Genomic DNA, 12,808 nt, shown 5'->3' on the forward strand with positions numbered 1-12,808 from the left:
TGGGAGAGATGAGGGGAGTGGGTAATTGTACCTCTAAGGAGATGGCTGGAAAAATAGAACATCAACATTTATAAATTCTTTGGCTGAGCTGGCTTTAAAGGCATGGACCCTGAGCACTAAAAGAAATCTAGAATTTGCTGCTAAAAAAGAAAGAAAAGAAAAGAAAAAAATTTTTTCCATGGGATCATTTCCCCTGGCTCAAGAAAGCAGCCTGGGTTGCAGGCATAAGGCACATCTGATCAGGTGTCGGGGTGGGTTATACAGGAAAGGTAAAGGACAGAGAGGCATCGAAGCAAGCCCAGAAATGCAGTTACCAATGTATGTACATACACACTTCCAAAGCCTCCAGAAAGTCAGTGTAGAGGAAAATGAATGCTTTGATTATCATACAAATGCAATGAGGGAAAAGTAGTTGTGGGCTTTACATATAAATAAAATTAAACTGCTGCCCTGGGGAATAATTTGACAGATGTCTAAGAATTCCCAAGACAGCATTGAGGCAGAGTAGGCTGAGAATTCATTGTTAACACAGTGGGGATGCTGGACTATCTATGTACCTGTTTAGAGAGTAATCTGAGTGGCTTCTTAGCTGAGGTTCACTATAGACCAGACAGACCTGAGAACACTAACCCTAAGAGTTAACTGCTAAATCGAACCTAAGAGAGACTGCCTGAGAACCGCTGTGGAAACAAGCCTATCTTTTCCTTGGGAACGTTCAGCAAAGGGTGAAGGGCTTCATGGATTCTATTTTTACAGTCTGCTTCAAAGCCTTTTTAAATAAGATAAAAGCATGACATCACTTCCAGGTTTTCTCTACACACTCAAGCAATTATTCACTTTATATGCCTGGCAGGATAGGTCTTGGTTGCCGTGGCTCTCCTAGGCTCTTCCATCAGCCACGTTCAGAGTGGGTGGGAGTGAGGATGAATTAGTCTGTGAGAGGCCACCCAGGCTGCTCCTCAGACTGAAAAGGGACCAAAGAGAACAATAACTACATGGAACACATGTTCCTAGGTTGGGTCCTATGAAGACCATTTGGGGTATACTTGGTTAAACACTAACAGGCTTGTGAAATCCAAGTTCATTAGTATCAGTGATAATTCCCCGATTTAGATGCTTGTGTTGTGGGCATATGGAAACTGTCCTTTTCTGAAGGGTTACACACTGATGTATTAGGGAAAATGAGCACTATGTTCAAAACTTATTCTCAAGTGGTTCCAGAACAAATGTTCTTTGTGCAATTTTTGCAGCTTTTCTACAGCTTGAAATTGTTTTAAAATTAACATTATCTTTATGTAATATAAAACAAACTAACTTTATTGTCTGTGTAAGTTTGTTATTTTATCCAGCTCTGGAAGGTAAACTATCATATCACCAGAAATAGTTTCATTTCTTCTTTTCTGTTTTCTGTAATGGTTATTATTTTCTCTTTTTTAATTGCATTGGTTAATATCTCTAGCATTATATCCAAAAGTAGGAAATAGTGTGTGAGTATCTTTGCCTCTTACCTAATCTTAGTGGAATTGCCCCTCTAATTTCCCCACTAAGCACAAGATTGGCTTTTGGACCAAATTATTGTGTTTAGGAAAAACAGTCAATTCTTATTTTCTTGAGTGTTATTTGAAAGACAGGAAGACGGGAAGGTCTTCCATCTGCTGGTTCACTCCTCAGTAGCCCACAACAGACAAAGCCTTGCCCAGAACTCAACCCAGGTCTCCCTCATGGGTAGCAGGGACCCACGAACCTGAGCTATCACATGCTGCCTTTCAGATGCACATCAACGGGAAATTGATTCAGAAGATGAGTAGCCAGGACTCAGATTAGGCACTCCACTATGGGAGGAGGTCACCCCAAATGGTGACAACTGTTGAGCCAAATGGCTACCCCTTCTTGAGCGTTTTTATCAGGAACTGGCATTAAATTTCTTTCAAAGCTGCTTATTTTGTTTTCTCTTCTTTTTGCATTTGAGGATAATTATATGATATTCTCTGTATATATATTAATATGAAATTTATATTAACATTTTCTCATATTGAATCATCCTTGTATTCCAGAAATAAATCCTAACTGATCATGAGATATTTCCTTAATGTCCTATTGGATTCTGTTTTCTAATATTTAATTTAGTATCTGTGCATTGATATTGGATGATTGCTTTTAATGACTAAATGGCTCTAACATATTTACAGGTTAGGATATTTCCTTTTCCTCCATACTTATTTTAGGAAATGAAAGGGGGTGTGAAAATAGCAGATAGGACAAGGGAGAAAGAATATAGAGTGTCATATAATCTTGGGGACATTTCTGGTCTACTTTCTTATTGACTGGGTGATCTTAGAAAAGTTATTACTCAGGCTAATGCTGTATATATGGGCGCTGTTTCGAGTCCTAGCTGCTCCATTTCCCATCCAGCTCTCTGCTGTGACTTGAGAAAACAGTAGAAGTCCTTGGATCCCTGCACCTGCATGGGAGACCTTGAAGAAACTCCTGACTCATGGCTTTGGATTGGTTCAGCTCGTTGTGGCCATTTGGGGAGTGAACCAGGGGATGGAAGACCTCTCTCTCTCTCTCTCTCTCTCTCTCTCTGCCTGTCTGTAACTCTGCTTTTCAAATAAATAAATAAAATCTTTAAAAAAAGAAAAGTTATTCCTCCTCCTGATCCTTACTTTTCTCTCCTGTCAGACAGGAGAACCTACCATAAAGGGTTATATGAGAATGAAATGCTAGGACATCAGTAAAGGCTGTGTCACATTCTTGCACACAAGGAAAATCCACATAAACACTGGGAGATTATATTATAAACAACTGTTCTGCTGCCGCGTCACGCATTGTAACAAAATGCTGTTAGCATGCATGTGGACAGATGTCAGAGTTTCCTAATGAGGCACCCAGTGTCTCGGTTCAAATGGTCCACAGCGTTTTGCTGTGATTGCCAAGCCACAGAGGAGGTGAAGCAGACCGGTTTAGGGAACCGGGTTTGTATTTTGCCTCTTCATTAACAGCTGCCCCATCCTGGACTAGAGATTCAAATTTAAGTAGTAAGATGTCAATGGGGGCCAGAGACAAGACTCTGGGAAGAATGGAAATTAAATTTAAAATGTCTTGAGCCCCCTACTAACATGCCAAGAGCTAGTTTAGGAATATCTGCAGTTATTAGGTGTGGATATGCTGCAGGGTTCAATCAAGATCCCAAAACCAAAGAGAACCGTCTTGAGAGGGTTTGAGCATCGTCTCCCTAGGAAAGAGTTGAGATCAGTTTTCATGCTTTTTTTCTCACACATAAGCTCTTCAAATAGAAGAGGATGAAGAGATTCATTTCCTCCAGGTTGAGCCCTGGGCTACTTTGTCTTAGTGCCCTGAACGTTAGGGAATCACCTTGTACAGTGTTTCTAGGGCTCCTAGGAGCAGAGGATGGTAAGGAGGATGCTTACTTATCAGTGTGTTTATTCTGCAATGCTTTATTAATTGGGACTGCAGGGATAAACATGCTATCTGCCACTCCAAGATCTACAGACACAGAATATTATGGAAGTGCCATGGAAAAAGAGCTCAGCATTTGTTCCGACTCTAGAAAGTTAAAAGGAAAAACAAAGCTCAGGGGAGACAGCATGGAGACAGTATTAAGAAACAAACTGATTTAGCCCTATGCTTGCATTGTTAAATAGACAAATATAAAGTACATTAAAAATGTCTAAAATTACCCTAATATGCAATAAAACCTCAGAGCTTCTGACTGCTATAACCTAATACTGTCAATCAACCCTTCCCCTTCCTCCCACCCCAGCCCCTGGTAACCAGCATTATGTTTTTGACTTCTGCGAGATCACTTATTTTTTAGACCCCCATGTGAGTGAGATCATGTGATATTTGTCTTTCTATGTTTGGTTTATTTCACTTATTTCACTTGGTTTATTTCACTTGGTTTATTTCACTTAATGACCTCTAATTTCATTTCCACTGTTGCAAATGACAAGACTTCATCCATTTTTTTTTTTTAAGATTTTATTTATTTACTTGAGAGGTAGAGTTACAGAGACTGAGAGAGAGTCTTCTATCCACTGCTTCACTCCCCCAAAATGGCCACAATGGCCAGAGCTGGACCTATCCAAAGCCAGGAGCCAAAGCTTCTTCCGGGTCTCCTACACGGGTGCAGGGGCTCAAGGATTTGGGCCATCTTTTGCTGCTTTCCTAGGCCATAGCAGAGAGCTGGATCAGAATTGGAACAGCCGAAACTCAAACCGGTGCCCATATGGAATTCTGGTGCCACAGGCGGAGGCTTAGCCTACTATGCCACAGCGCTGGCGTGCAACTTCATCCATTTTAATGGATGAGTAATATTCTGTTGTATATGTGTATTACATTTTCTTTCCTATTCCTGGTGGACGGATACTTATGTTGTTTCTTTTTCTTGTTTATAGTGGATAGTGTTGCAAAAAACATGAGAATGAAGATATATCTTTGGCAGATGAATTTAATTTCCTAGGCACATCAGCAGGAAGCTGGGCAAAAAGCAGAGTAGCTAGGATCTGAAATACCATGTCCTAAGTAGCAGCTTAACTCACTATGCCACAGTGTTGGCCCCAATAGTTCTATTTTATTACTATTGTTAATCTCTCACCGTGCTTTATTTATAAATTAAGTTTTATCATAGATATGGACGTATAGGAAAAAGTATATTATATACAAAATATGGCATATGCAGTACTATCTGCTGTTGCAGGCATCCAGTGGAGTTCCCAGAACACACAACCGTGGATAAGGGGAGATGGCTGTACTTGTTGCTGGAATCTGTTGTTGAAAAATGTGTGACTATTCTATCCAAAACAGTGCCTGTTGTTGATGATAGCTGTGGTGTAGTTTTGCCTTCCTAAAAGATGGTTAGCAGGGAAATAACTGTGAACCAGGACGCCTGCTTTTCAACTCCACCAGCAGTGTTTCCCAGATGTGCAACATCTGTTGACCTTCTGATTTCAGAGGTCAGATCAGCTTTCAGCTTCCCACTCATGGCACCTCTCTTTTCTCCCTGTGTGCAGGCTGGCATGGATTCCAGTGTCTCCTCTGAGATGCAGCAGGCCAGACTGATGGAGGGGGACGACACTCAAAGAGAGGAACCTGAGGGAGACGGAGCTTGTGATGCACAACACTCCGGTGAGAACTGCCATATGCATTTCATTCTCAGAGATTTTCACGGTACATATTTACAAGCACCTACTTGTGCTCTTGGGAATGCACTAGCATTTTCCTGTGTAAACTCAAGAATCCATTAAGCACCAATAAGATAGCCTGAGGCTGGCAATCCCGGGCCAGAGCTTTGGTCCGGTGCTCACTCATGGGTGCTGCTCCTTGCCTCTCTAAAGGCATGTTTGTTTAGATCTGATGCTGAGTGACAGGGTGACCAGTGCAGCTGGTGTGGAGAGGTCTTTTGCGATGACTCACTAGCCATTCAGAAATCAAGGCCAAACGAAAGAATGGGTGGGGTGGGTGGGGTGGGATGGTCAGAGAAAGGCATCAATTCCAAACTCTCACAGCGGCTGTCCCGCTGTCTTTTCCCAGCAGAGGTGAACAACTCAGCTGCACTCCCAGCTCCCAGGGTTTACAGCGCTGGTGGAAATCTTTGCAAAATGTTCCACTGGCACTGAAACAGAAAAAGTGAACTTATAAAACATATATTTGCCTCATTATTTTTTATTATGCCTCAGATGTTGAAGTAACCAGGGGCCTTAGGGATCTGCTGGGTACCTGGTTTCAGTCAACCTCCTCATTACTTCCCTGCCATTAGCAGACTGGCTGTGTACTGACTGTGGAGTCCTCTTTATCAAAGTGGGTGAGGTCAAACTAGGTTTAATTTTTCATTTACTCATTGTGCCATGTTCTAGGCACACGAAATCCAAACAGAAAATCTCTGTATTAGTCAGGGTTCTCCAAAAAAGCAGGACCAAAAGAATACATAGAAATGAGTGTATACTTTGAGCAGATATAGACAAGACAGAACAATTACAGTATGATAATGTGAAATACTTTGGCACCTAACCAAAGCTTTCTGGAGAGGGAGACTGCTGAACTATCACCGGGTGAATGGGGGTTAGGAGGGGAGAGGTGAGCAAGGGTACGGCATGCGAATACCTGCAAGCAGTTTATTGTGGTTAGAATGTTCCTTCTTCGCAGGAACAGAAGGGAGCAAATAGAAACCATTAGGAGGGAAACTAATCTGGAGTAGAAAGATGACCAGTTTTTTATTCCTTTATTTCTTTTATGCTAAACTGAAGATTTCAGATTTATTTTATCCTAAAGGATTCAAGGAGTCACTCAAGAATTCCAAGCATTGAGATGAGAAAATTGGATTTTCAATATTCAAAACCAATTCATGTAATTGTTTAACAAACATTTTATAGTGACTGTCATGTATAAAGTACTATACTGGGGAAATGGCAAGCAAGATAAAAGGATTTTTTTAAAAGATTTATTTATTTACTTGAAAGTCAGAGTTACACAGAGAAGGAGAGGCAGAGAGAGAGAGAGAGGTCTTCCATCCGCTGGTTCAGTCCCCAGGTAGCTGCAATGGCCAGAGCTGTGCCAATCCAAAGCAGGAGCCAGGAGCTTCTTCCAGGTCTCCCACGTGGGTGTAGGGGCCCAAGGACTTGGGCCATCTTCCACTGCTTTCCCAGGCCATAGCAGAGAGCTAGATTGGAAGAGGAGCATCCAGGACTAGAACCGGCGCCCATATGGGATGCTGTCACTGCAGGCGGTGGCTTTACCCACCACGCCACAGCGCCAGCCCCGATAAAAGGATTCTTGTGTTCACAAACATTAGAATTTTGTGTAGAGGCTGGCACCGCAGCTCACTAGGCTAATCCTCTGCCTTGCAGCGCCGGCACACTGGGTTCTAGTCCCGGTCGGGGCACCGGATTCTGTCCCGGTTGCCCCTCTTCCAGGCCAGCTCTCTGCTGTGGCCAGGGAGTGCAGTGGAGGATGGCCCAAGTGCTTGGGCCCTGCACCCCATGGGAGACCAGGAGAAGCACCTGGCTCCTGCCATCGGATCAGCGCTGTGCGCTGGCCGCAGTGCGCCGGCCGTGGCGGCCATTGGAGGGTGAACCAACGGCAAAGGAAGACCTTTCTCTCTGTCTCTCTCTCTCACTGTCCACTCTGCCTGTCAAAAAAAAAAAAAAAAAAAAAAAAAAAAGAGAGAGAGAGAGAGAATTTTGTGTAGAAATGAGGGGAAAATGACTAATAAAATAATTAGAAGTTCTAATTAGTGCTTTTAAGATTAGAGCCTGATTGAGGAGTTTATGATAACTGTCTACCTACCTCTGTTCTACCCAATCCACTCATGCTGTCATAAATACAGGCTTCAGATTTCAAGCAGTTTATCAGCAACTGCCCTAGATTTCATTCCCAGTCATGGGCAAATGCAGTCTTGAATTTGATGTTTCTCTTTCTCCATAATGTGGATATTAGCTTTTCTTTTAGGATCTTTCATATTCCATTTCCTTGGGTGACTCCTGCTTATCACACATCCAATATCCCTCCAGTCCTAGGCCTAATAAGGTTTCATCTCTCCTTGACCCTGTGTTTGTTCTTGGCCATCTCTATGAATGGCAGTTGAAAATATTAGGTAACAAATGAAGGCAAAGAGGATGGAGAGAAAATACTATAGACAAATATTTACAAGGTAAAAGTGATAGTGTTTGGCAATGGATTGCTAATAGCAATTATGGAAGAATGAAGGATTAGAGGAATTTCCTGGATTGGGGATTTGGATGAGTGGAAATAAGATCATGACAAAGGCAGAAAGCAAGAGGGTTAAGGTAAGCACTTAGGGAAAGGTGACCATTACCTGGGCATGTTTGATGTGCTGTGCAGGCACGTAACAGTGTGTGATTCTTACCTTCTTCTACCCCTCAACCATTTTATACTGAGGATTGTGGCAGCTGGAATGGAAAACAAGTGGCTGATATTTCTAATAGGCTCCAAGTATTCAAATGATCTCACAGTCATTGAGAATCTATCATGAAATGTTAAAATCCCATGAGAGGCAACCTTCCTTTGAGAACTAATTGCCAGTGAAAGTTTACTATAAGGTAAGGTTGCCATCCCCCAAAATGAATCCTTCAAAATTGCTTATATATGGAACTTTCCACTTGGATGCTCATTTTGACAGCTTCTGGATGCAGAACAAAGCTAGCTTTTGCAGTAAGAAAACAATAAACCACATCAGCATCAGTGCTCATCTTGATTACATGACACATCAATGCTCAACAGACTAGAGGAGTGACAAGTACTAAGAAGATTTCCTGCACCAGCACTCCTGTTGTTGGGAGGTCCTCAGATTGTACCTGGGCTTTTTGTTGAGGTCACAGAAGCAGAGCCCCAGAAAGCTCATCTGGCAGCCTTTAGACATACCTGCTTTTGCTTCTTGAGTATCAAAATTTCAATATATGTAACTTTTCTCTTGTGCATTGTTGCACTGCTAAGCTGCCTTTTTTTTTTTTTTTTTTTTTTTTTTTTTTTAAGTTAGCTTTAGGGCCTGGTGCTGTGGTACAGCAAGCTAAGCTGCTGCCTGTAACGCTGGCATACCATACTGGAGTGCTAGTTCAAATCTTGGCTGCTCACCTTTGGATCTAGTTCCCCTCTGATGCCCCTGGGAAGTTAAATTCATCTGTCAAAGATATATTTGCACTCCTAAGTACTTGGACCCCTGCACCTTATGTGGGTGACCCAAATGGGATAATGTTGAATCTGTTAATCGCTTTCAGTGGTGTGAACATTTTGATGATATTGATTCTTCCAATCCATGAACATGGAAGATTTTTCTATTTTTAAATGTTTTCTTCTATTTCTTTCTTTAGTGTTTTGTAACTTTCATCATGGAGATCTTTGACACCCTTGCCTAAATTTATTCCAAGGCATTTAATTCTTTTTGTTGCTATTATGAAAGGGATTGATCTTAAAAGTTCTTTCTCAGCCATGGCATTTTCTATGTGTACAAAATCTGTGTATACAAAATCTGTGAATTTTCTATGTTGACTTTATATCTTGCCACTTTACCAAACTCTCTTATGAGTTCCAAAAGTCTCTCAGTGGAGAATTTTGGATCCCCTATATATAGAATCATGTCATCTGAAAGAGGGATAATTTGACTTCCCCTTTCCAATTTGTATCCCTTTGATTTCTTTTTCTTGCCTAATGGCTCTGACAAACCTTCAGGACTATATTAAATAGCAGTGGTGGCTGGCGCTGCGGCTCACTAGGCTAATCCTCCGCCTTGCGGTGCTGGCACACCGGGTTCTAGTCCCGGTTGGAGCGCCGGATTCTGTCCCAGTTGCCCCTCTTCCAGGCCAGCTCTCTGCTGTGGCCAGGGAGTGCAGTGGAGGATGGCCCAAGTGCTTGGGCCCTGCACCCCATGGGAGACCAGGAGAGGTGCCTGGCTCCTGCCATCGGATCAGCGCGGTGCGCTGGCCGCGGCGGCCATTGGAGGGTGAACCAACAGCAAGGGAAGACCTTTCTGTCTGTCTCTCTCTCTCACTGTCCACTCTGCCTGTTAAAAAAAAAAAAAAAAAAAAAAAAAAAAAAAAAAAAAAAAAAAAGCAGTGGTGAAAATGGGCATCCTTTTCTGGTTCCAGATCTTAGGTGAAATGCTTCCAGCTTTTCCACATTCAATAGGATGCTAGCCATGAGTTTGTCATACATTGCTTTGATTGTATTGAGGAATGTTCCTTCTATACCCAATTTGCTTAATGTTTTCATCAGGAAAGTATGTTGTATTTTATCAAATTATTTATCTATATCTATAAAGATAGTCATGTGTTTTTTTCTTCAGTTTGTTAATGTGATGTGTCATATATATTGATTTGTGAATGTTGAACCATCCCTGCATACCAAGGATAAATCTCACTTGGTCTGGGTGAATGATCTTTCTGATGTGTTGTTGGGTTTTATTAGTTAATATTTTGTTGAGAATTTTTGCTTCTATGTTCATCATGGAAATTGGTCTATAGTTCTCTTTCTCTGTTGTATTTTTGTCTGGTTTAGGAATTAAGGTGATGCAGACTTCATAGAAGGAGTTTGGGAGGATTCCTGCCCTTTCGATTGTTTTGAGTAGCTTGAGAAGAATTGGAGCTAGTTCTTCTTTAAATGTCTGGTAGAATTCAGCAGTAAAGCCGTCCAGTCCTGGGCTTTTCTTTGTTGGGAGGGTCTTTATTCCTGGTTCAATTTCCATCTTGATTATTCTGTTTAGATTTTCTATATCCTCATGACTCAATTTTGGTAGATTGTATGTGTCCAGGAATCTATCCATTTCTTCTAGGTTTCTCAATTTGTTGGCATACAGCTCTTTGCAATAATTTCTGATGATTCATTTTATTTCTGTAGCATTTGTTGTTACATTTCTTTTTTCATTCTGATTTTATTGATTTGAGCCTTGTGCTTTTTTTTTTTTTAGTTAGTTGGGCCAATGTATCAATTTTGTTCTTTTTTTTTTTTTTTTTCAAAAATCAGCTCTTAATTTCACTGATTTTTTTTTTTTTTTTGACAGGCAGAGTGGACAGTGAGAGAGAGAGACAGAGAGAAAGGTCTTCCTTTGCCATTGGTTCACCCTCCAATGGCCGCCACGGCCGGCGCACTGCGCTGATCCAATGGCAGGAGCCAGGAGCCAGGTGCTTTTCCTGGTCTCCCATGGGGTGCAGGGCCCAAGCACCTGGCCCATCCTCCACTGCACTCCCTGGCCACAGCAGAGAGCTGGCCTGGAAGAGGGGCAACCGGGACAGAATCCGATGCCCCAACCGGGACTAGAACCCGGTGTGCCGGCGCCGCTAGGCGGAGGATTAGCCTAGTGAGCCGCGGCGCCGGCCAATTTCACTGATCTTTTGTACTGCTTTTTTGGTTTCATTTTGTTTACTTCTCTAATTTTAACTATTTCTTTCCTTCCACTAATTTGATGTTTGGCTTGCTGTTGTTTGTATAGGTCCTTGTGATGCACTGATAGCTCATTTACTTGGTACTTTCCCAATTTTTTCATGTAGGCAACAATTGCTATAAACTTCCCTCTTAACACTGCTTTTGCTGTGTCCTGTAAGGTTTTTAAAAAGATTTTATTTATTTATTTGATAGGTAGAGTTATAGACAGTGGAAGGGAGAGACAGAGAGAGAAGTCTTCCACCTGCTGGTTCACTCCCCAGATGGCAGCAATGGCTGGAGCTGGGCCAATCCAAAGCCAAGAGCCAGGAGCTTCTTCCAGATCTCCCATGTGGTTGCAGGGTCCAAGCACTTGAGCCATCTTTTGCTGCTTTCTCAGGCCATAACAGAGAGTTGGATCAGAAGAGGAGTAGCCGGGACTAGAACTGGTGCCCATATGGGATGCCAGCACCACAGACTGAGGATTAACCTGTTACACCACAGATCCAGCCCCTCCCATAAGTTTTAATATAATGTATTTTTCCAGAAAATTTTTTATTTCTCTTTTGATTTCTTCTATGACTACTGTTCCTTTAGGAGCATGTTATTCAGTCTCTATGTGTTTGCATTTGTTCTAGAGATTCTTGAGTTGTGGATTTCCAGCTTCATTCTGGTCAGAAAAGATGAATGGTGTGATTTTGATTTTTTTGAATTTGCTAAGACTTGTTTTATGGCCTAGTATATGGTCTACCCTAGAGAAAGTTCCATGTACTGATGAGAAGAATGTGTATTCTGCAACTGTGGGGTGAACAGTTCTGTAGATATCAGTTAGGTCCATTTAGTCCATAGTGTCAATTAGCTCTGTGTTTGTTGATTTTCTATCTAGTTGATCTGTCCATGGATGAAGGTGGGATGTTGAAGTCCTTTGTTATTGAAAGTGGGATGTTGAAGTGCTTTGTATTGAAATTTATGCCTCCCTTTAGATTCATTAACATTTCTTTTAAATAGCCAGGCATTGGGTGCATATACATTTATTATAGTCACATCTTCCTATTGAATTGATCCCTTAATCTTCACATAGTCCCATTCTTCATCTCTTTTAACATTTTTTTTGTGTTAAAATCTATTTTGTCTGATGTTAGGAAGGCTACATCTGCCCTTTTTCCATCCTTTCACTTTCAGTCAGTGTGTATCTTTGTTGGTGAGGTGTGTTTCATGTAGGCAGCACATAGATGGGTCTTGTTTTTAAATCCATTTGGCCAGTTAGTATCTTTTAACTGGAGCGTTGAGGCCATTTACAATCAAGGTTACTCTTGAGAAGTAAGGACTTGGTCTACTACTTCCTACAGAGCCACAGGTCCTTCCTGTCATTTTCAGGACATAATTAAAATGGGAGTAGACATGAAATCTAAAATTCAAAGCTCTGACTCTCCCCTCCCCACAAAGTTGGCTCCAGCTCCCTGGAGCTTATCTCCTACCAGACGCTCCCCGCAAACCCCCTCCACAGGCAGCGCCGTTACTCACCCTTACCCAAATCTCCCTTGCCTTGACCATTTCCTCTGCATAGACCTTTCATTCTTCTCAGTATGAAAGTCACATATGCTGTCTCCCTCAATGAACTCATTAGGTACACATTCTCCTTTATCTAAACTCTTCTGTATCATTTTAAAAACCATTATGTATTACATTACATTATCTCATTACATTACATGCTAGGCGTAAACTCTTTCAACAAGGGTTCTTTAAATTGTGGAAAATAGAATTAAAAAAATAAAATCATTTTGGTGCAAAATATTTTGAAATCCATGCTTAATAATATTGCATATTCTATTAATTTTTGAATACTGCTCATATACACTCAGCATAAAATGTCTGATTTTATCTCTGTCTTCCCTGAATCTAGGGACACCATGTGGAA

General features: G+C 41.6%; 1 protein-coding gene across 29 annotated transcripts in view; it reads left to right on the forward strand.

Moving 5' to 3' along the window:
* PHLDB2 (pleckstrin homology like domain family B member 2) overlaps positions 1 to 12,808 on the forward strand; it is a 237,411-nt gene that overhangs the window by 112,530 nt on the left and 112,073 nt on the right. For all 29 annotated transcript variants that reach the window (XM_089330755.1, XM_017347099.4, XM_089330756.1 and 26 more), the window contains exon 2: positions 5,034 to 5,148. In XM_089330755.1, coding sequence (XP_089186881.1) covers positions 5,040 to 5,148 — 109 coding nt within the window. In that variant the 5' untranslated portion in view covers positions 5,034 to 5,039. The remainder of the gene's footprint in view (positions 1 to 5,033; positions 5,149 to 12,808) is intronic.

Source organism: Oryctolagus cuniculus, chromosome 4, assembly GCF_051225735.1.
Source record: "Oryctolagus cuniculus isolate XC-2025 breed Fujian yellow rabbit chromosome 4, ASM5122573v1, whole genome shotgun sequence".
NCBI lineage: Eukaryota > Metazoa > Chordata > Mammalia > Lagomorpha > Leporidae > Oryctolagus > Oryctolagus cuniculus.